Source organism: Odocoileus virginianus, chromosome 18 (assembly GCF_023699985.2).
Source record: "Odocoileus virginianus isolate 20LAN1187 ecotype Illinois chromosome 18, Ovbor_1.2, whole genome shotgun sequence".
In the NCBI taxonomy this organism is placed as follows: domain Eukaryota; kingdom Metazoa; phylum Chordata; class Mammalia; order Artiodactyla; family Cervidae; genus Odocoileus; species Odocoileus virginianus.
Genome location: NC_069691.1, coordinates 306,430 through 330,675, shown reverse-complemented (window position 1 = coordinate 330,675; position 24,246 = coordinate 306,430). Strand labels below are relative to the sequence as shown.

At 40.9% G+C, this 24,246-nt stretch overlaps 1 protein-coding gene and 1 long non-coding RNA gene across 6 annotated transcripts in view; one reads left to right on the top strand and one right to left on the bottom strand.

The window, feature by feature from the left end:
• Positions 1-196: 196 nt before the first annotated feature.
• Positions 197-5,840, top strand: LOC139039463 (uncharacterized). Its single transcript, XR_011492718.1, has 2 exons — positions 197-323; positions 5,506-5,840. It is a non-coding gene; the product is annotated as an uncharacterized lncRNA (long non-coding RNA).
• HEMGN (hemogen) overlaps positions 1,259-24,246 on the bottom strand; it is a 53,132-nt gene continuing 30,144 nt past the window's right edge. For 3 of the 5 annotated variants that reach the window (XM_070480204.1, XM_070480205.1, XM_020890980.2), the window contains 5 exons: positions 20,832-20,948; positions 11,746-11,870; positions 9,850-9,943; positions 4,396-5,501; positions 1,259-2,031 (listed from right to left, as the gene is read on the bottom strand). In XM_070480204.1, coding sequence (XP_070336305.1) covers positions 1,925-2,031; positions 4,396-5,501; positions 9,850-9,943; positions 11,746-11,824 — 1,386 coding nt within the window. In that variant the 5' untranslated portion in view covers positions 11,825-11,870; positions 20,832-20,948 and the 3' untranslated portion in view covers positions 1,259-1,924. The other 2 variants (XM_020890983.2, XM_020890978.2) reach the window with 2 other exon arrangements.

The window sequence follows — 24,246 nt, the reverse complement described above, 5'->3', positions numbered from 1 at the left end:
GTTTCCAGGAGGGAACAGTTCCGGACAGCTATGAAACAGGGGTTGAGAACTGTTGGGCTCTGTGCACGACGTAAAACTGGGGCCGTAATGGCTGCAATTTTCCACTAGATGGGGGTGTTGCGAAAAGTGATAGTCGCTTTGTGGACCAACAGAGGTATTTGCCTTCTTGGCCTTAGATCTACACAATGACAGTCACGCCAAAAATACGATACCAAGTGTGACATGTTCTGAAATGCACAGCAGACTTGGAGACATTGGTGAAGTAGATTGCTACTTGATTTAAAGGAAAAAGTTCGTTCTCCTTATGGAAAGCAGGAACTTAAGTATGTAGCGCTTTCATTATATGATTTGCGATTTTTGTTATCCTGTCTAGAGGATATATGATTATATAAATAACCATTATATGTGATTATTTGTAGTTTATGATACAACATTTCCTCTAGAGGTAAGATCTAGGAATCTGCCTTTAAAAAAAAACAAACCCTAAATGATTCAAAGTAGGTATGTGCCTACACTTTGAGAAACACTTCTCAGTATAATGATTCTTTTTTTTTTTCTTAGTTGCAGCCTGCAGGATCTTTGTTGCCGTGTTCAGGCTTAGGTGCCCCGTGGCATATGGGACCTTAATTCCCTGACCAGGGATCAAACTGCATCGCCCACAGTGGAAGGGGGATTCTTAACCACTGAACGACCAGGGGTGTCCCAGTATAATGATTCTTAATCTTTCATTTGAGTGAAGGATCCTTCTGAAAATAAATTAAAGCTTTGGATCTTATCACACATCATATTAGATTTAATATCATAAGATTCGTGAATTTTAAAGAACAACCGTTGCACCCACAATGAGAGGAGGGTAGCCCAAGGTAGGGCTAGATGGATTCTTGCCCAACTTTAACTCTGCTATTCCACATGGGCCCTGCATTAACTGTAGTACATTGCATGCAGTTCCTGAACATATCTTGAATTTGCCTTTCTCTGTGTCACATACAATAATGCTGCTATCCTCACCTATATTACAAATCTTCTCCAACTTTCAATGCTCCACTGTGCAATTTTTTCAGGTCACTCTGGCAAAAAAGTGAGTATTCCCTTGGTTGTATCTTCTGTCCAAACGGCATTAGCTTTACTCTCTTCTTTTGTAATTCTTTGTTTTCTGTTTTGTTTCTCCATGAGACTAGATTAAACTCCTAGTAGGTAAGGACTATGTGTTATAGATCTTCTGACCCTCACAATGCTTACCATGATGCTGTCCACACAGTTAAACATGTACTAATGATTTAATTTACATTTTGCACAATTACAATATTTTAAAAGTAAAAATAGAAAATCAAAATCACAATATGCAAGTGCAAACATCACTCGAAAATATCTTTAAAGAAGTCCTAGAATAATAAGAATTGTTAAAATTATTAAATTACTAAAAGCCAACTGAAGCCTGCATAAAATGTTGATACTATTGTTACATTAATAATTGATCAAAGTTTACAAGAAAAGTATATACTTCCCCAAATTTTAATTGTTCAGCCTTAAAAATGGAAAAAAAGGAGGGGTTGATAATTTCTCCCAAGAGCAAACATTTGATTAATTCTTTTTTTTGATTAATTCTTAAGGGGAGTAAAGCTATTAAGTCTGTTCCCACAACTGTCCTCTCCCCAGATTACACATACATACACATATGTGCACACACACGTGCACACACATACACACTAGCAGAATATTGTCTATGTGGTAGAGCCTGAGAAAAAACACTAATTCTCTCTCTCAGATATAGTCTATATGCCTATAGACTATATATCTATAGGTGGGGGGATATTGTTAAAATATTAATGAATATTATAGAGATTTCTACCATATTTTGAGAAAATCACACATATGATGTACTAAGATGTGTATTTTGTTGGATGACTATGATGGTTGAACATTGTTAAAACAAAACATAACTATAGGTGTCATTTTCTGGGTTACTCTCTTGAAGCACATTTGGAATTTCTATTATCTCTGGTTCTTCTGCTTTGGGATTTTCCTTCATTTCTGTAAAATAAAAAAAAAATGTAAAAGTAGATTCAATTAACGGTATTGGGACAATTGGCTATCCATTTGGAGAAAAAAAAAAACTACCTCACACTTTGCACAGAAACAAATCTCAGATGAATTAAAGATTTCAATATTAAGATATAATAAATATTGTAGAAACAATAGAATATTTCTTTAATCTTAAGATTTTAAAAGCCTTTCTAAGCAGATCACAGACTAGAAGCCATAAAGAAAAAAGACTGACAGGTTTGAATCATTAAAAACTAAAATCATGACAAGTTTTGAGTAACTAAAAACTAACATTAAAATTTTGGTCATATAGATGTCCAAACCTCTATAAGCAAAGTTAACAACAAGAATAAAAATGTTTATGACTCAACTTATATGTAGGCAAAGATTTAATAACTATTAGTTAAAGAGATTTTTAATCAAAAAGATAGATATCCAAAATATAAAATGGAGCAAGTATTCAAACAGGTGATTCTCAAAAGGAAAAACTTAAATTCATAATAATCATAAAAGCAAGCCTGGTATCATAGGTCATCAAAAAAAGTGGAAATTAAAACAATTAGGTTGGTTGGTCTTTAAAAACCTAGCAGATAGGCGCAGAATTTTAAAACATAATCACGTGCAGTGTTGGCAAGGACATGGGGACTATGCACTTACATTAATTCTTGGATTCTGTGAATTGCTACTTTTGGGCTAGTCTGACTGAATGTATCCAGACTTTAAATGCTGGTACCCTTTGGCCCAGCAGTTCAATTTCCTAGAAATTGATCCAAGGAAGCAATCAGATCAACTTAAGCTTCCAGTGCCTTAGTTTCCTTATCTATAAAATACAGACATATTATTCATCCACTCGGGTTTCTAACATTGAATAAAGTAATTCACAAAAAATGTTTAATAGAGAGTTTGGCAGATAGAAAGTGCTATATAAACTTTAGTTAAACAACCATTACTTCCCATGATGTTCATTGAACATTGTTACAATAGTAAAACTTAGCAGTAACCTAGGTGTTCATCATTATAAGGACTGGTTGAATAAATTGCTGTATATATAACATAATACTGGACGACTGTTACAAAGATGTCATTCGGATGGCCGCAATATATATGGCATGTGAAAAAAAGCAGGTTATAAAATAGAATGTACTGTACCATCTCATTTGTTAAAACGAAAACCTAACATTGGGGATCAGAGATAGGAAGTGGTATCATAGGGCACTTTATAGTCACTTAGATATTGCTTTAATTTTTTATAATGAACATTTATAACTATCATTATAGCAATTTTATAATCAGCAAAAAAGGAAGACATTTCTACTTGTTTGGCAAGACAAAGAGAAAACAAGATAAGCGTTAATTGCCAAAAAGCATAAAATAATTAATTAATTGCCTGTCTTAACCTCACTGGGTTTAGAACAAAACCCTGAGAATCTGGTGCTATGTTGATTAGAGCCGCGACTCCAGCAGGGGATCCCGTCAATACAGGTAGTGTTTCATATGTCTGCTTTTACTGTAATTTTAAAAAGGTATTTCCTCAAAACCAATATTGCTTGGAACCCAACTTAAGCCCAGGTTCCTGTTGCACTCATATGTTAGGAGAAAGAGAAAATAAGCTACCAAAGGAATTTCTTCAGAAAACGATTCTCTGGGGATAGACTGCTCAGCTCAGCCCATTTTCTACACTGAGAACAGTACAGAACAAGGAGAACCATGGCTCTCAGTTATGTCCCTGAGACAAGTAAAATTGAATAAAGATCCCATTGTTTTTAAAATACTATGCTTTTCAGGGACAAATATTGAAATAGAAAGGTAAGCCTGTTAAGTCCTACAACAACGAGTTCCCTAGTATCAGGATCCTATTTTTATGTCTTTGTATCTTTCTCAGTACCTTGTACCATGAATTTATTTGCTTTTAGTTTGCCAGGAAATGTTAATTTTCTAGGAAAAAAAAACTTTATTCACCAAGATTTTATGTTAATATAAATGTAATTGTCCAGAATATTTTGCATGTAATTGACTGTACATAGGGTTCATTTTTCTTCACCTACTAAAGCTTCCCAAAATGCATAGTATGTATAGGTACCCACTATATACACTTATAGTTTCAATTATTTTCTTTAAATTACATGGAAATATACCAAATAGATATCAGTTGAATGATAAACATTTTTCACTTAAAACTGGACAAAGACATCAAAGATACCTATTGAGATAACTGGAATAACCCAGGATTGTCACAGAAGGCTATAAATTAGTGCTCCAAGGGAGAGACACCTATTTGGTGCTCTGATTATGAACAGGGAGCAGTTAAGAAATGGCAGTGTCACTAACTTGACCCCAGTAAGAAACCCATACCTTGAGGAAAAGTATAAACATCCTTAGCATCTTCCTGCTGTGCTTTAGGATCCTGGTCTTGGGGTCCACCTATTGCCTGGTACAGTCTGGAAAAGCATTCTTTAGGAACATCTTTGTCTTTATTTGTCTTAGTAGAGAGGTCTTCAGGTCCAGCTGTTTCTTGGTATATTTCAGGTGCACCATCTTCAGGTCCTGGGGTTTCTTGGTATATTTCAGGTGCACCATCTTCAGGTCCAGCTGTTTCTTGGTATATTTCAGGTGCACCATCTTCAGGTCCTGGGGTTTCTTGGTATATTTCAAGTGAATATTCTTCAGATCCAGGTGTTTCTTGGTACATTGCTGGGGGATATTTTTCAGGAACAGATGTTTCTTGGGCTGTTTTATGAGAAGGGGCTTTAGACCCAGCAATTTCTTCATATATTTTACGAGAAAAGTGTTCAGGTTCAACTGTTTCCTGGTGTATTTCTGTAGAAAGCTCTTTAGGCTCAGCCATTTCTTGCTGTGTGTTAGAAACAAAGCTTTCAGTCTCAACTATTCCTTGACCTGGTTCAGAATCAGGTTCCTCGGGCTCAGGTCTTTTCTGGTATGTTTCAAGAGAGCATCCCTCAAGGTCAGCTGTATCTTCAGATGTTTTAGGAGAAAGGACTTTGGCTGCGATGGCTTCTTGGCATGTTTTAGGAGAGATGTCTTCAGGCTGAGCCACATCACGGAACATTTTGAAAGGCTGGTCTTGAAATATAGCTATTTCTTGGCACATTTTAGGAGAGAGGTCTTCAGATTCAGCCCTATCTTGGCATATTTCAGAAGAGTGGTTTTGTACCGCTGTTGCTTGGTACTCAGAAGAATTTTCCTGAAGAGTAACACTTTGTTGACCTACTTCCGAAACAAGTTTCTCAGGCGCAACTCCTTGTGGGGACACTGCCGGAAGGAGAGCTTCGGTCACAGGCGCAGGTGGCTCGATTTCTGTCTCTCCAGGTGCTGGCGCTTTCTCCATCGCTTCCTTTTCTAATTGTGACGGAAGCTCCACCTTCATTTCTGTGTTTTGTTGTCTCTTTCTGCCTCTTTCACTTCTTTTCCCTGTTCGTTGCCACTTGTGTTTTTTTTCTCTAGGGAGAAATCAGAATTACTGTCAAAAACAGGACTCCAGAATTCAAATAAATGTTTGGCAGTAACTGTCCCAGGACTCCCACTGCCTCATCGTGTGACTTTGAACAAGCCACTTAATCTCTCCAGGCCTCAACCTCCTTGTGTGTGAAATGAAGAAGCAGTGCTGAATGTTCTCAACTGTCCGGAGAGGAAATGACCCTTAGGACATTTTTGTCTTTGATGACTCCTTAAACAAGAACCTTCTTAGTGAGCGGTGTGTGTGTGTTTGAGAGCATATACTTAAACTTTGGTTATAGAAAATGTATTACTGATATTATAAATGAGAAGACTGGCATTCTGTTTTACATATGTCTCTTTGGGTTTAGCCTGTGTGAATTCGTTGCTCTGTGCCGGTGGGGAAAACTGATGCGATTGTGTTGCTAGGTCTGCAGCGCAGCCCTGCTTCCGATGCGTCACGTCTGCGAAGCCTGCAGGTGATGAGCGTGGCTCACTCACTTAATACACTGTCTGGTGTAAAACAGGCTAAGAGGCTGCAGCGCAAGTCGGATGAGATGTACTATAAGCCGGGCCCAAAGCTACAGAAACATGCTCTTGAGGTCAAGCAGCTTGGCGAAAAGGTGTGAGTGGTCATATTACACCTACTTTGAACTGATAGTTAAAGATCTAGAAGATGGAAAGATATGCATGAGAACTGCAGCCAATGACAAATTGTTAGGTATTGCAAATATAACCAAATACAGAAGGCTAACACAGACGGGCTGGTGGGGGGAGGTACTATAAGTAAGCATTTCATCACTTTCTAAACTTACTGAAACTCTTGTTGCATGCTATCTGCCCCATGGAGCCTTCTCTAACAGGCCACAGGGGTGAAAGGTTCTCCATGCTTATCACTCCTATAGGATTTATTAGGAGGATTATGCTTAATGGAGAAGCCCAAATTCTTTCAGTAAACTGGACATTCTTTCAAGCTGAAACCAGTGGTTTTTACACCTCTGCAGTTCTCATGGTTCATGCACACTCAAAAAATGTATACCCTATTCTATTTTTGTTGTGTCTGAAAATTCCCATAATTAATTTTTTTAAGACTCTGTCTCATCAAAACCAGTTTGAAGTCAATATTTGAAAGGTTTGTATTGTAATAGTATAGTTTAAAAGAAATATTAAAAATAATATAGACGGTAGGAATAATATGATGATATGAAGGTAAAAATGATAGCTCAGCATTTTGAAGTTTCATTTCAAGTAACCAAGGTAACAAGATAAATTATAAAGTCCTTATTATCAAATTTTTAAAAGATGCTGTATAAAATTTTTTTAATTTAAAACTTTTTTTAAAAAAATGAAAAAAACATTTTTAAAAACTGATGTATGTGAACTCTTCAGGAAACACTTATTATCCTAGAAATCAAATCCTAAATAATTTGTTATGTAGATCTCTATATGAGGGAGTCTGAGTAATACAATGTTTCCTGTTCTTCCCAGGAGTTTCTCAAAAGATACAAATATATCTGTGTGGTCTAAAATTTAACCTGTACTCTTAATTATCAGCTATGTGATCATGGGCAAGTCAAACTCTCTAAACCTCAGTTTCTTCCCAGGTAAAATGGAGTAAATAATATCTACCCAGCCTCATGTAGTTGTTGTAAGAGCATGGAATAACTTACATGGATGAATTGTCCAAATAGAAATCTGTACTCATATTAATACAGAATATACCATATATGTGTGTGTATATATATATATATGTATACATATGGTGCTTCTTCCATGTCAGGCACTGTTTTAAGTAATTTACTTATTCTGTTATCTCATGTGATCTTCACATAAACTTACAAGGCAGATACTATTATAAGCTCCATTTTGCAGATGAGAAAACTGAAGCACAGTTTTCTGAGTAACTTGCCCAAGGTGAAATGGCTGGGATGTGAGGGAGCTAGTCTTCACATCAAGTCATCTGACTTCAGCCACCGGGCTCTTAGCCATTACACTCTGTCCTTTCTCTCTGGAAATGAGGTTTCACTGTGGTGAGTACAGCCCTCAGCAGTCTGGAAACCGTCACAGCAGCAAGGCCGGCCCGCTGCCAAGAGGTTCACCGAGGTCCCACCTACTCTGGTGATTTCTTCAGGCTTGGACCCTCCCCCGACCCACCGAGCACAGAAACCCAGTTCTAAGAACATACTGAAATCAGCCTCATCCATTTCTCGAGTCAGGGCTCAGCAACCAGCTCAAGGGGCCTGACACATAAACCTAAAGGCCAATTTTTAAATGAACTGTGAGAAAAGCAAAGTGACAATGCACTTTCTCTGTAGCAAGTACTTGAGAAACCAATAATGACCAGAAGGTTGCTTGGTGAGTATGGAAGTCAGGGAGCGAACCAGGTATTCTTCAACAGAGTCACCTGTCAGAGGACCTGAATACAGACGTTTCCGCTAGAACATACATCCATTCCTGAAAAACCTCACTTTCTGCAAAATCATGCACTAAAAGTGACAGTGCTTATGGGGAAAAAAACAATATGGGGCAAATGAGTCAAATCCTATGCAACTTTATAACACTAGGATAAACAATAGTTGCTACAGGGGAGATAACTGGGAGAGTCCAGACAGGCAGCTTTTTCTGCGGGGAGGCTGCCTCGGGGATGGTAAAAATGCACAAAAGCACCAGTGTGAATGCAGGCTTTCAGTGCTGAGATCATGCAAATAAGGATGATGCTCTGAGCCAGCAGGGCTGCCGCTAAGCACAGAAGGAAGTGCAACCTGCTACATGTGGCGATTTCTGCAGAGCTAGTGATGTCCTTCCCTGCGGAAGGAGCCCGGATGCAGGCTGAAAAGAATCCTGTCTACACAGCAGCCAAGCTGAAGGCTTTTTCCTTTCCTGCTGAAGTTTTTAATTCTATTCCCACTATTCTGGCTTCTTTTGATAAGGAAAAATTACAAACTAACACAACTTCCACTAAAACTGACACCACTCTACTATTTACCAATTACATGTGAGCTAACTGGTGTTATAGAAACACATGTTGTCACAGAACAGACAATATTCTGTCCACAGTGAGAATAGGAACTTAAAACACCTGCATTGTATGCTTTTTCAAAAATGATGCATAGAAAAATGTATACCTATGTTATTTTTGCCACTGAATGACACATTTTTCCAAAAATGAAGAAATACATAGCTAAATCTTAATCAAAATTTTGTAAGGAGACTTCCCTGGTGATACTGGATAAAAATCCAGCTGCCAGTACAGGGGACATGGGCTCAATTCTTGGTCGGAAAAGACTCCATATACAGACGAGCAGCTAAGCCCATGAGCCACAACTACGGAGCCCATATGCTGCAACTGCTGAAGCCTGTGCACTCAGAGCCCATCCTCCGTAACAGAAGAAATCACCTCAAAGAGAAGCCCGTGCCGGGCAATGAAGAGTGGCCCCTGCAACTACAGAAAGCCCACAGGCAGCAACGAAGACTCAGCACAACCGAAAAATAAAGTTTGGTTTTTTTTTTTTAAAGAAGAAGAGCACTTAGATCAATGGCACTCAACTGGGAGCAATTTTACCTCCTCTCCCCCCACCCCATGAGGCGTTTAACAATGTCTGGAGGCATTTCAGGTTGTCGTAACTGAGGAGGGAAAGTTCCATGGGTTTCTAGAGGCCAGTGATTCTCCTGCCCACAGCATTAGTGACCCCGGCGTTGAGAAACCCTGGCTCAGATGGATGTCGTACTGGGGCTCTCTGGGTTCCCCTTTTCTACCTCCAAGCACGCAATACCTCTGTCTTCATAGTTATATTCTACATGGGGCCTTTAGATGCCGCCTGCTGTATAGTCATGCTCACGGCTTCCCTCCCCGAGATTCCATACAGCTGACTTTGGACACAGGAACGCTCAGACTCTTCCATCACTCACTTACAGACAGTGCTTTGGTTTACTCCATGGAGAGTTAACTACACTCATTAAAGAAGAATTTTACTAATAGAAAGCTTGGAGAACAAGCTTGGGGGTCTTCTCAGTGGTATCTCCCACTCCCAACAACAATGCTTATGTTACTAAAGTGGTAGAACAGCAGGCCTCTCTACAATACACATAATTTGATCACCTGGTAAAAGAGAACAGAAAAAAGATTCTGTTCCCATCACTTTACTAGCTGCGTGACTTTAGGCAAGAGATTTAACCTTCAGAGACTTGGTTTCTTTCTTTTTGAGGGGGTGGAAGATGAATATGGATAACAGCTCCCGATTTGTGGGATTGTTGGAAAGATGATCTATAGTGCATAAAAGTTCTCAGCACCTCTTAACAGGTAACATAGGCTGAGTAAACGTCAGTCCCTTCCCCCTTGCAGTGATACTGTACCGAATTTGCCATTGTGACGTTTGCTTTTCTTGTGCTTCAGCTTTTCTTTTTCTGAGTTGCTCTCTGTTTCGCAAACTCCAAGTTCCAATGACTTCTGTAGGAGCAAAATGAAAGTTGTGAGAGATAGTGATGAATTATGGCATTAACAGCAAGAGTCCTATAGCAAAATGATAGAATCCCCTTACTGAGTGTCTAAGCGTTTCTCCCACCCTTTTGAGGACAAGGGCTATCTCTCATTTATCCTTGTGCCTCCCGAAGAATGCCTGGGAGCAAACATTCAGTCAACATTTTTTAAATGAGAAGGTCAGTATTTGTACATAAATGTGCTAATTTCTTCAAAACAGTGTGCATATTGTACAAACATAAAAGTAAAGAAAAAAACCAGCCACGTTCTGCCATCCTTAACATTATAACCTGCTTTTCATTTCATTCATTGTATTCATCTGGTGGTGGTTTAGTCGCTAAGTCATGTCCAGCTCTTGCGACCCCATGGACTGTAGCCTGCCAGGCTCCTCTGTCCAAGGGATTTTCCATGTATTCATCTAGTTCCTATATTAAAGTTGCAATGATTGCATACCACAGTTTTACCATTTATTAACCATAGAAGTAAATTCCATCATCTAGTCCTCATAATTGTAACTTTAGTGACTACATGATATTTAATCAAGTTGATATATTCTCATTTATCCACTCATTCCTCTTATACTGAACATTCAGGTTGTTGCCAGTTTGTTTGTTTTGTTTTTGCCATTGTAGATCAACTATCATAAGCATTTCACACACACAGATTTTTTTTTCTTTTGTATTTTTTTCCTTTGGATGATGTTTCTCCAAGTTCCTTTGGAATATTAAAGTTACTGTTAACAACAGTTCCGTTGCCATCCAAGACTGTGAAAAGTTAACGGGTCTTTGATGTCGAACTTCTTGGAGCCAGTGGAATGATTCCAAATTTGCACTGGGACCTCCCAAAGCGGACACACCTCATGGACCGTGACACCTTTTGATTTCAGATCAGCAGTCCTTAATGGTGAACTTGGATGGGGGGAAATTACACCTTTATTTTTACCAATCTAAATGCCCATTTCCTTCAATTATGAATGTAGATAACAAACCACAGTGGTTTTAGCAGAATATAACTTTGTCACAAAAAGAAATTAGGGCTTTTTCCATATCACATTACAGTTATTACAGATACCTTAGAATATCATTTATTTGAGATGAAATATTTGATTTGATACAGTGGTAATGAGATCCACCACTGGATCTTATTATTTAATGCACCTGTAAATAAGCACATATATTATTATATCAAAGTTTTTTATTTTTATAATTTTCTTAATATAACTGCTTCCTTTGTAATCATATGTATTTAACTTTATGTATTTAAAAAATTTAGCCTAAGAAGGTGTCTAGAGTTTCAGCAGAAAGCCAAAGGGCATAAAAAATTTTTAAATCACTGTCTCAAGGCCTAGCGTTCTGCAAGAGCAGCCAAAATGCTGCTTTAGGATATACACAAAGACTAACATTAGTCAGTCAACAAAATAAACACTCTCATAGTTCTTGATACTTATTGCCAGATACCTTTCCAAAAGTTACACTATATTTGTGCTACATATATGGTTGTACTTGTTTTACCACACCATCCATTATTGGGTATTTTCATTATCATATATATATAATTATTTATTTACTATTTCCTCGTGTTTCTCCTGTTTACTAGAATCTTAGTGCTAGAAGCCAGCTCAGAAAGTTATACAGCCCCTAATTTCTTCCTTTCTAATACATGAATGTACCCACCCAATGATGCCCCTTTTTTGCCAAACCCGTACAAAGAGGAAAATAATCATAGCCCAATCCTTCCCAACAGCCACTGTCTCTTAAGGTTTCTTTCATTACCTGGAACCTGGGTCTCTCCTTGACGAGGATCAGGTGTCTGATGGAGCTTTGAGAGAGATTGGTCCTTTCCCAAATCCATCTTGCTGCAGTATCTTCCTGCTTTTGGTCTGACTTCCACAAGAAGCCTTTTTTAAAATGTCAAAAGTAACTAACAGTTAAAAGACACACACATAGATGAGTTCACTTGTCACTTGACCTCCCGCCTTAAAGTTTTATCTAGTTGGACCACAGCTGCTGGCTACTTCTACTTTCTTTATCATCCTGCACGGGTGTGAGCAGGGTCACGGCTGATGCTGTCCTCGTCCTCCAGCACAGTGGCTAGTTACAGAGGCAGCCACAGGGCTGCAGGCTAGTACACCCCAGCCTCTGGCATGGCAGCCGTTTGTCTCTGCACACCAAGAAGTGCTCAAGTCTGATGTTCCTTTTCACATACAGAGGTGGCATAGCATGGGAACGACATGAAGTCTAGCACCTAACCAGCTCGATATCCTTGAACAAATCACTTCCCCTTTTTGTGATTCTCTTTCTTCATTTGCAAAGCAGATGAATTAATTCCTGACTTGCCCACCTCACATAGTTCTTGTGAAAGTGAATATAATGAATGCGAAAATTATAAAGATGTAAAATTAATCTTGCAGTGTTTTCCTGCATGTGGCATTTTTTCACCTTAATTGTATGCAAAATAATGGAAAGTCTTGCTGTTGGACTTATATAATAGACAAAAAGATATAAATTCAAAAAGATAGCAATTCAAAACAAATTTGAACCCTCTTCTGCTCACCAGATCATTCATAAGTGACTCAAGACAACTAGTTAAATCCTCTGCATAAACCCAGGGAAAGTCAAAAAGCATTTCTTAATGAAAGTATCAGCACATTATGTCATAGAAATTAAGTTGAAACCAAAGGAATCACCTGTCTTCAATTGGTCACCGCATCTGTGAAGGCAAAGGGTCATAGAGCACCAGGATTGTTCCCCTAGGAAAGGAACATTGACTACCTCCTGATACGGGCACCTAGTCTGTGAGATGAAGGGTTAACAATCTGTCTGGAGTCAGATGTGGGATTGAAGAGGGTTTGAATTCCAGTGTTGCCACATTCCCTAATTCAGCTACCTTAGGCAACTTAGTTTTGGAGCCAGTATACTCCCTACAATATGGGACAATATTGGTACGCATCTCATGAGGTTATTGGGATGATTGAATCAAACAATGTACTGGACCTTCCCTGGTGGTCCAGCGGATAAGAATCCCCTCCCAGTGCAGAGGACATGGGTTCATCCCCGATCCGGGAGGATTCCGCATACCAAGGAGCAACTAAACCCGCGGGCAAGAACTAAGTCTGCGCTCTAGAGCCCACCAGCCTCAGCTACTGGAGCCCTCATGCCGCAACGACCGAAGCCCACACACCCAGAGCGTGTGCTGCGAGAAGGCAAGCCACAGTAATGAGACGCTCGGGCACCCCGACAGAGAGCAGCTCCTGCTCACCACGACTAGAGAAAGCCTGCACGCAGCAGTGAAGATCCAGGGCAACCAAAAATCATAAATAAATCAATAAAAACGAAGTGTTCATTAAATTTAAAACAAAACAAAAAACAACGTACATAAAGCATATTATCGGTGCCTGGCATATTGAATACACGGTGCCTAGAATATCTAGCCTGCTTAATAAATGTTTACTTTTCAGGCAAGAATACTGGAGTGGGTTGTCATTTTCTCCTCCAGGGTATCTTCCCAACCTAGGGATCAAACCCCTGTCTCTTGTGTCTCCTGAACGGCAGGTGTATTCTTTACCTGCTGAGCAATCAGGGAAGCCCTTTAATAAGTGTTAGCTGCTGTTATTAGTAATAAAAATATAGTGGCAAGGTTTCAGTAAGTCAAGTCACAGTTTAAACATTTTAAAGAAACTCAGAGAAAATCTGAAGGAAATTCTTTATGAAGAGAAAACCTTTATCATATGAATAGATGCCCTCCACATTCATAGACTCATAAGGCTTTAGCATCCCTTCCTAAACCATCTAGTCCCTCCTCCTATTTTATATACAGAGAAACTGAGAAACTAGGAGGGGAAGGATTCACCTGTCCTAAATTTTCCTACTTATTGCTGTCAGCACATCTTACTGATTATAAGGTGGGTCATCTTATAATGCTTGATCTCACCTGGGTAGGAAAATGTACGTGTGATGTGAACATATGAGAGAAGCAAGCTTTTTATTTTTTTTTTATTAAATTTTTTTTCCTTTTATTTTTATTTGTTGGAGGCTTGAAGAAAGCTTTTAAACACACTGAGAATTCTATAACAAGCACTCCAGGACTTCCCACCAAAACTTAATGTGGAATTTAATGACCAGATTCTAAGCTCTACCTTTAAGTTTCTTGGCTCTGCAGACTTTCTCATAAGCAAATCTCTATCTAAAAACTCAGATAGCTTCAGGAAGTCCCTATTTCAAGAAGGGAATGCAAAGAGTGATTTGTAATTTATCTCATGGTAATTTTTAAATTTTCAGATACAAGGTTTTAAAAACTCAAATACAGGTTAAAATAACTTTGAAAATTATAGAATAAGAGTGTTTTATAATTTAAATAGGCATTTTAAATACTAGTAGCCTTATTTGAGATGTTTAAATTCTGACTGACTAGTTTCTTTCTTATGATAATGAAATAAGATAAGCTTTTAGAATATTTCTGGGGTACCTTACAGAAGATGCAAAATTACTTCTTAAATACAGTTATCCTTAAAGCTTCTAAGGCCCAGTTCAGTGATTCAGCAAACCTTACTGAATGTCTCCTCTGTGCCATGTACTGAGCAAGCTGTCAGGCTGCAGAGATGAACAGATGTTTGTCTCTGGGTCCTGTGTACTGTGGGACCATAGAGATATGCACATCTTTGTTGGAGGGAAATAACATTTAGACTCTCTACACCCTGCTGCAGCCAGCCTCCCCAGGATGATTCCACCCCTGCCTGCCTCATGTTCTGATATCTAGAAGCAGAATGTGGAGGGACTATGTGAAGGTGGGGTCTCAAGTTAACAGTAAAAATTAGGCAGCAATATTGGGTGGAGGGAGCTGGTGGAGGGAGTGTGGAGCAAACAGATTGGAAGTCAGGCAAGGTGTCTCTGGTGTGATAAGCAGGCCACAGCAGGAACTTGTCTGGAACAGAAATAGCCACATAGTAAGTTCACAAGCCATAGTTCATTGTCCTTTCCCTCTGTAGGGAAGTCTAGAGTAGTTAGCAGAAGGTATCACAGAATGTTAGGCATTGAAGACCAAATATTTTCAACAAAGGCTGACTCTTTCTAGAGTTATTTGCATATCTACAAGATACCTCTCTCTAGGCCACAAATTCTCTCAGGGTGGAGACCACTCTCGATTCATCTTTCTGTCTCCAAGGTATAATCTAGTGGGAGGCTTGGCCCAGAGCTGTCCCCATAGATGCCCTCACTCCTGTATGCGCTGTCAGCCTCACGGGCGTGCAGCCTGTCCAAGGACTTTGCACACTCAGAGGGGCTGATGCTGCTGTGACTTAATTATAGTAACATCATCATTTGTTCCAGAGCTCTTTCTACTGTCATTCACTGGCCCTGACCCATGTGCTGAAGACATAGCAGTTAAAAGATAAGTCTCTGCCCTTATAGAGCCTACATGCTAATGGAAGAAACCAACAATATGCATACAAATAAAAAGGTGTATGACTATCAGATGGTGACGAGAGCTTTGGAGAAAAGTGAGCAGGGAATAGGAATGAGGATAGGATAAGGGCAGGATAAGGAATGAGGGAGGAAAGCTGCTGGTAGTTGCTATTTTAAACAAGGCGACAGTTGAGCAGAACTGGAGGAGACTGTGGGGCCAGCTGGGCAGCCCTCTTGGAGGGCCTGTCGGCAGAGAGGCACTGCTGAATGGCCCGAGGTGAGGGAGTGGCAGGAGGCAGGTCCCGAGAGGGAACTTATGCTCCTATTTCTACTCTGAGAGATGGATGGTCATGGGATGGTTCTGAACAGAGGACTGATGCCATCTGATTTTTTTTTTTTTTTTTTTGGCTGTGCCCCACGGCATGTGGGATCTTATTTCCCTGACCAGGGACGAAACCCAGGCCCCCTGCAGTGGAAGTGTGGAGTTTTAACCAGGGAAGTCCCTAACATATTTTTAAAGGATTATTCTGCAATCTGCCTGACTTCAGACTCTACTACAAAGCCACAGTCATCAAGACAGTATGGTACTGGCACAAAGACAGAAATATAGATCAATGGAATAGAATAGAAAGCCCAGAGATAAATCCACGAACCTATGGTCACCTTATCTTCGACAAAGGAGGCAAGGATATACAATGGAAAAAAGATAACCTCTTTAACAAGTGGTGCTGGGAAAACTGGTCAACCACCTGTAAAAGAATGAAACTAGAACACTTTCTAACACCATACACAAAAATAAACTCAAAATGGATTAAAGATCTAAATGTAAGACCAGAAACGATAAAACTCCTAGAGGAGAACATAGGCAAAACACTCTCCGACATAAATCACAGCAGGATCCTCTATGACCCACATCCCAGAATTTTAGAAATAAAAGCAAAAATAAACAAACGGGACCTAATGAAACTTAAAAGCTTTTGCACAACAAAGGAAACTATAAGCAAGGTGAAAAGACAGCCCTCAGATTGGGAGAAAATAATAGCAAATGAAGCAACAGACAAAGGATTAATCTCAAAAATATACAAGCAACTCCTCCAGCTCAACTCCAGAAAAATAAATGACCCAATCAAAAAATGGGCCAAAGAACTCAACAGACATTTCTCCAAGGAAGACATACAGATGGCTAACAAACACATGAAAAGATGCTCAACATCACTCATTTCAGAGAAATGCAAATCAAAACCACAATGAGGTACCATTACATGCCAGTCAGGATGGCTGCTATCCAAAAGTCTACAAGCAATAAATGCTGGAGAGGGTGTGGAGAAAAAGGAACCCTCTTACACTGTTGGTCGGAATGCAAATTAGTACAGCCACTATGGAGAACAGTGTGGAGATTCCTTAAAAAACTGGAAATAGAACTGCCATATGACCCAGCAATCCCACTCCTGGGCATACACACTGAGGAAACCAGATCTGAAAGAGCCACATGCACCCCAATGTTCATCGCAGCACTGTTTATAATAGCCAGGACATGGAAGCAACCCAGATGCCCATCAGCAGACGAATGGATGAGGAAGCTGTGGTACATATACACCATGGAATACTACTCAGCCATTAAAAAGAATTCATTTGAATCAGTTCTAATGAGATGGATGAAACTGGAGCCCGTTATATAGAGCGAAGTAAGCCAGAAAGATAAAGACCATTACAGTATACTAACACATATATATGGACTTTAGAAAGATGGTAACGATAACCCTATATGCAAAACAGAAAAAGAGACTCAGATGTATAGAACAGACTTGTGGACTCTGGGAGAAGGCGAGGGTGGGATGTTTCAAGAGAACAGCATTGAAACATGTATATTATCTAGGGTGAAACAGATCACCAGCCCAGGTTGGGTGCATGAGACAAGTGCTCGGGCCTGGTGCACTGGGAAGACCCAGAGGGATCGGGTGGAGAGGGAGTGGGAGGAGGGACTGGGATGGGGAATACATGTAAATCCATGGCTAATTCATTTCAATGTATGACAAAAACTACTGTAATGATGTAAAGTAATTAGCCTCCAACTAATAAAAAATAAATAAATAAATAAAATAAATGAAAAAATAAAAAAATAAATAAATAAAGGATTATTCTGTCTACTGTATAAAGAACAGACCATGGGGACAGGGCGAGGAGGTGGAAGCAGGGAGACCAATTATAAGGATCATGCATAATCTAGACGACTAAGGCTTGGACTGTAATGGGAGTGGTGAAGAAGTGGTCAGACTCTGGAGTAGCTTACAAACTGGATATGGAATGAGCGATAAAGAGACAAAGACAAGGGTTTTGGTCTGATCAACTGGAAGGATGGAGTTACCATTAACAGATGAGGAAGACTGGGAGGAACAGGCTTGCAGGAGGTGATCAGGAGTTTAGTCTGGGACATGCTGATAGACTAAGGAGAAAACCGCAAAGGAGCAACCAGTGTGGATGAGAATAACCAGGGAAGTGCAGTGTTCTGGAAGTCAAATGGAAAAACTGTTTCAAGGAGGGTGTGACCAACCATATCAAATTGTGCTAATAGAAGGTAGAAGAAAGATTGAGAATCATCCTAAGAATTTAATTAATTATGGACTGGAGCCGAGAAAAGTTAAGTGACTTGGCCAAGGACACACAGGCAGGGCCAGTGACATAATTTACAGGGCCCAGTCAAAATGAAGATACAGGTCTCCTACTTTGAAAAGTGTTAAAAATTTCAAGACAGCTACAGCAGAATAGCAAACGCATCACAGGTGCTTGCCTGAATCTTTGCAGCAAACTTATAAAACAGCTGTTAGTATCCTCATTTTTCAGAGCATGGCACTGGGGCTCAGAGTGTTGAGTGGCAGTCTCTGTGTGAAACCGAGCCTGCAAGTCTGGCCTTCTTCCTACTCGGGCACTAGACATTGAGGGAAAGAACTGCGCTCCTGTCTCCTGACCCACGCGGAGCAGGTTTAAGTATTGAGGCCCTATTCATGCACGTCAGAGGTCCGGTTGAACTGGGCAGATGTGGGAAGAGGGAAACATGCTGCTAAGAACTTCTGCCCTGGGACTCCTTATGACAGGGGTGAAAAAGAAGCATTGGATACTACTCAGTGAGAAATAGGACTTGATGAAAAAGTGCCCCCAAACTCATGTAATTTTAGTTCACATTGATAGAAATACGGAAATGAGGATGGTCACTTCACTACACATTGACTTGTTACCCCATACACGGAGGCTTATACTGTGAAGACCGCATAAATGGGATTTGAAAGCATGTAGGAAAAAAGAGCAAGGGATCTGGGGCTCTAGGGGAAATTGCTCGATTCTTTCTGGTCCTCAATTTCTTCCCTTATAAAACAGAGAAAAAGTAATACCTCCCAGAGATTCTGGGAGGATAAAAGAAATCGTGAGAGCTTTCTATAAAACGAAAAGCACTGTGCAGACAGACATGCCATAAACACGCACAGTGTTAACAATATTATTAGAGAGTTCTTATGATGCACCTGGGCATTTTCCCGAAGTGCTTTTAGGTGGAAAAAGGAAAGAAAGGGAAGCTATCATATGCCTTTTTTTTTTCCCTTAGTGTTCTTTCCTTGCTAAAATACTTTTTCAAAGCTTTTCAATTCTTTTCTAAGAGTTGATCAAGCTTTGTTTTCCTGAGTGGAAAGGGAGAGTTTCTCAGTTCCCTCTTGTCTCACAGCCTGTTGATGTGTGATAAATAAGTCCCCTGTCTCTGCTGAAACAGATGCTGCCATACACATACAGATAACACGGTCCCAGACTTTAGAATGGCTGTAACCTGACTTTCAATCTAGTTTCCAATTCCCTCCTCCAGTCTCCTCCACCAATATTGCTTTCTACTTCTTAACATATAGACGGTTAGCATCTCTGGATAAACACTGATGTGTGGTCATTTACCTTGGGAAGAACAATACTGCTCCCACCTTGCTCCCCCATCACATCGCTGTCCTTACATTCCTGAACTTCCAGAACAGTGTACGCTCAAGTCAACCGCCTCCTTCCCCCACATCACTTCTCCTTTCCTTTGCATCTGCAATCTAGTTTTCTCTTCCACACATTGTTCTCTCATCAGTCAGCGATGACTTCCTAATGGCCAACGCCGGCGGTCCCTTCTCAATTCTCTCTGTGACTTCGCTGTAACTCACAATCCCTCTGAACACTTCAGTCACTGTGTTCTTGGTTTTGGTGGTAATGTTCTTCATCCCTCCCGCCTCCCCGTCATCTTCCTCCACACACGTCTCTTTCGCTCTTCTAGCTGGGAGAAGCACTACTCAAGGGGGACTCCGCGAGTCTCTTCTCTCTGTCTCAGACAGCCAATCCAGCTGTATACCTTTAGCTATTCTCTCTATGCAGACGCCTTCTAAATAATTATCGGTCTGAGTTCTAAGATCACATTTTCAAGTGTCTCTTGAATATCATTCCTCACCTGAATATCCCACTGCACCTTAAACTTAGCATATCAAAAAGCAAATATATTTTCCCCCCTAAAGCCAGGCTCCCCTACGCTTTATTTCTGCCACTCTCAGCTCTTCTGCTATAGCAGGGCAAACAGCAGCACCATGCTCCCGGCTGTCCAGTTCTAACTGGCGATCCAGTCCAGAATTGTCTTTGCCTCTGCCCCTTCACTTGGCTTTTCACATCCAGCTGGACACAGTTCTGTGAGTTCATTCTTCCCAGTGTCCCACACGCTCATCGCTTTTTTCATTCCCCAAGCCATCATCCCAGTGGGGGACCTCAACTTTTCCTGGGAAGTATTGGAGAAGCTTCTTAAGTGGTTAATTTGCTCCCATCTCCCCTCACCTTCCCCAGATTGTCCTGCACAAAGAGTCAAAACATTCCCCATAAAATAAAGCTGGCTCTGAGGGCTTCCCTGGCGGCTCAGTAGTGAAGAATCCACCTGCCAATGCAGGAGACGTGGGTTTGATCCCTGATCCAGGAAGACCCCACGTGCCAGGGAGCAATGAAATCCGTGTGCCGTATCTATGGAGCCTGTGCTCTAGAGTCCCAGAACTGCAACTCCTGAGCCCACGTGCTGAAAATACTGAAAGCTGAGCGCCCCAGAACCCGTGCTCTGCAACAAGAGAAGCCACTGCAATGAGAAGCCTGCATACGACAATGAAGAGTAGACCCTGATCACCACAGCTACAGAAAAGCCCAAGCAGCTATGAAGACCCAGCACAGTCAAAAATAAACAAATAAAATTTTTTTAAAAAAGAAACTTTGGCTCTGAACCGGTCACTATCCTGCTTAGAAACCTGTAAAGTCTCAGTGTTACATGTAAAATAAAGACTAAATTTGTCAGCCTGGTATTTACAGTTATTTCCCAATCCTCTCTCCCTTACTTTCCTGAAAATACCCAGTGATCCAGTCAAACAGTGCCACGTGCCCTCCCGTTCGGCCTTGAATCTATCCAACACCCACAGTACCTTGACTCACACCTCCTGGCTCTTCGGCGCTCCTCCCTTGTGTCTGCCCATCCACATAGTGAGCGCCTCTATCACAAAGCCTTTGGTGATGATACTGATGATGGCATGCTGGTCACTCTGCAAACCATAATAGGCAGTGACATGTTACAACATGTTACAAACACTTGAGATCACCTAATTCTTCTAAGGAGTATTATCTTTGTTTCTCTCATGAGGAAATTATGGTTTAAAGAATTTAGATTACATCCCAAGGTCACATAAGCTCATAAGTGCTGTAGTTAGGGCTCAAGACTGAAGCAGTCTGACTCCAAAGTTCACAGATGTGACCATCCATTCTTTTCTACTACCTTGCCTACATAGAGGTGATTTCTCCTTTCTGAGCTGAAGTGTCACTTGATTTGAGCCTCTTTATGATAAATATCATGTAATGTTTTTCATCTTAGTGTTCACAGGTGCACATCTTTTCTATAATATTCATTCAGCAAACATGTATTGAACACTTACTTCATGCCATCCCCTTTACTGAGAGCTGGACAAGAAACAAACAGAAATCCTTTCCTCCAAGGAACTTAGTCTAGTTGAGGGTGGTAGACCACAAGTAACTAAGTTTAGAATGTAATTCAGTGTGATAATTTTAATATCAGTATTTCAGGATGTTCTAAGAGTAGAGATAGAGTCTTTAATTTTGCTGTCATAGAAGTGGAAAGATAAAGATATTAAATAGTGCATCCTTGGCTGTAATTCTCTTTCACTGTAACTGCTTTGGAAGGGCTCCACACTGGTCAACAAGTAGAACTGGGAAAATGACGAGGTTCTCTGTGTTACGGTACTAGCTGTTTTCTTCACTTGGCAATAGTGTTAACCCTTCCCCTCTCATGATGGAGATAATAACAGCCAATGTTTACTGAGTACCTGCCAGTCAGTCTTCTAGGTACTTTATATACGATAATTCATTTGGTCTTTACAACAGCTTTTAAAGTAGGTACTATTGACATCTCTATTCCGTAGATGAAGAAAGTGAAGCACAGGTATAGAACCTGTGCCCTAAGCCACACATCTAGAAAGTGGCAAAACTGGGTGTTTTGGATCTAGGAGGCCATTTGCTTCACCACCTTACAGTCCTGCCTCTCAATTCTACTCCTTTCATATTTAATAGAATAAAGCAGCAATGTATTTTCTTTTTCAGTCCCTTCTCTCTTTCCCTTTTCCCTCACCCTCATCCTCTCCCTCTTTCCGCAATTTGTTGACTATGTAATCTGTGCCCCCAAAGTATGTAGGGTGCTGGGAATACAAATGCAAATAGAAACCTCCATAGAAAATTAAGGGAACACAGAGGTGGGACATCCAACCAAGATGGAGAGATGAGGTCAAAGGAGTCTTCCTGGAATATGTGATCTCGAGCTTAGTTTTGAGGGTGAATAGGAATTTGCTACGATGACACAGTCAGGCTCAGAGGAGAAAACACAGGCTCCAGTGTCAGATCTAAGTTCATTCAAATCAGGTTCTGTGCGGCCAAGATCTTCCAGCACCGAGTCCCTCATATATGAAATGGGTATTACTACACTTACTTTACATGACTATTATGAGAATTAAGAATGATGACTCTTGAGGACTTCCCCGGCCATTCAGTGGTTAAGACTCCACCTTCCAATACAGGGGTGCAGATTCAACTCCTGCTTGGGGAATTAAGATCCCACATGCCATACAGTGCGGCCAAAAACAAATAAATAAATAATTTTATAAAAAGAATGATGACTGTTGGAAAGCATCTGGCACACAGCAGACTTTCCTGCTCTGGCTGTCATTATGATTGTTCATAATCTCAATAACAGTAAGTGAAATAGAACCACTAAATAATAATGCTAAGTGAGACAGGAGAGTTATTTTATAGAGGGAGTCAATTTCATATGGGCCTAGTGGCAGCTGGAACCGGAATCCAGACCCTCTGAGAGTTCTACCATTTTCCCTTTCCCTGACTGCTATTTCAGACCCTTCTATCTACAAGGCAATCTACCTTATCCCCTGGTTTGATGAAGTATTTCCCAAACTTTCCAATCGTTACATTCTCTCTTCATGATTTTTGCCATATTCTTGTCATAACAGCTTCTATATTATTATTTATTTAAAGATTTCTTCAAATAAACTTATTTTTACTGAAAGTGTTTAAAATGAAAATTTCATATCCCTAATGTCAATGGAAAACCAACAATATCACCTATGAAGTCACAAGTTTGTGGTATAACAAATTCTTCTAAGGCACATTCAAATAAACATCCAAACTATTAAAGTAAAAGATATTTCATTTGAAATTTTCTGTACTACCCCAAGCGGAATGAGTGTATACCACCTCTTAAGAAATGCTAGCCTAAAAAAAAAAAAGAAAGAAAAGAAAAAGAAATGCTAGCCTATGCAATTAATCACTGAATTCTTTTTATTTCACAAAATTTCTAGATCATGTCCAAATTATCCTAAAACCAAATTGCCCTTTACAGTAACTCATTTATAATTCAAAAGGGACAGAGCAAAAGACTCAAAATCATTCCCTGTCCTGCCACTGACCCACTGTTACTCATTTTAGCTACTCTCCACGGGGTCTCTGGTTGAACATTAACCTCTCCCATTTTTGCTCTTTCTTCATCCCTTGGAGTTTTAGCTACTCTGGCATAGAATATGTCCTAGAACCTAACATGTTGCTTTCATCTTTGTAAAAATATTTTCTCATAATTAAAAAGGATTAATTAACTTGGCTGTGCTGGGTCTTCATTGAGGCGAGCGGAGCTGCTCTCCAGTTCTGAGCATGGGCGTCTCACTGCAGGGGGGGCGTCTCACTGCAGGGGGGGCGTCTCACTGCAGGGGGGGTGTCTCACTGCAGGGGGGCTTCTCACTGCAGGGGGGGGCGTCTCACTGCAGGGGGGCGTCTCACTGCAGGGGGGGGCGTCTCACTGCAGGGGGGGGCTGCTCACTGCAGGGGGGGGCTTCTCACTGCAGGGGGGGCGTCTCACTGCAGGGGGGGCGTCTCACTGCAGGGGGGCGTCTCACTGCAGGGGGGCTTCTCACTGCAGGGAGGGGCGTCTCACTGCAGGGGGGCTTCTCACTGCAGGGAGGGGCGTCTCACTGCAGGGGGGGCTTCTCACTGCAGGGGGGAGCGCCTCACTGCAGGGGGGCGTCTCACTGCAAGGGGGGGCGTCTCACTGCAGGGGGGGCGTCTCACTGCAGGGGGGGCTTCTCACTGCAGGGAGGGGCGTCTCACTGCAGGGGGGCGTCTCACTGCAGGGTGGGGCGTCTCACTGCAGGGGGGCGTCTCACTGCAGGGGGGGGCCATCTCATGGAGAGCTACCCCTCTCCAGTTGCAGAGCATGGGCGTCTCACTGCAGGGAGGGACTTCTCACTGCAGGGAGGGGCGTCTCACTGCGGG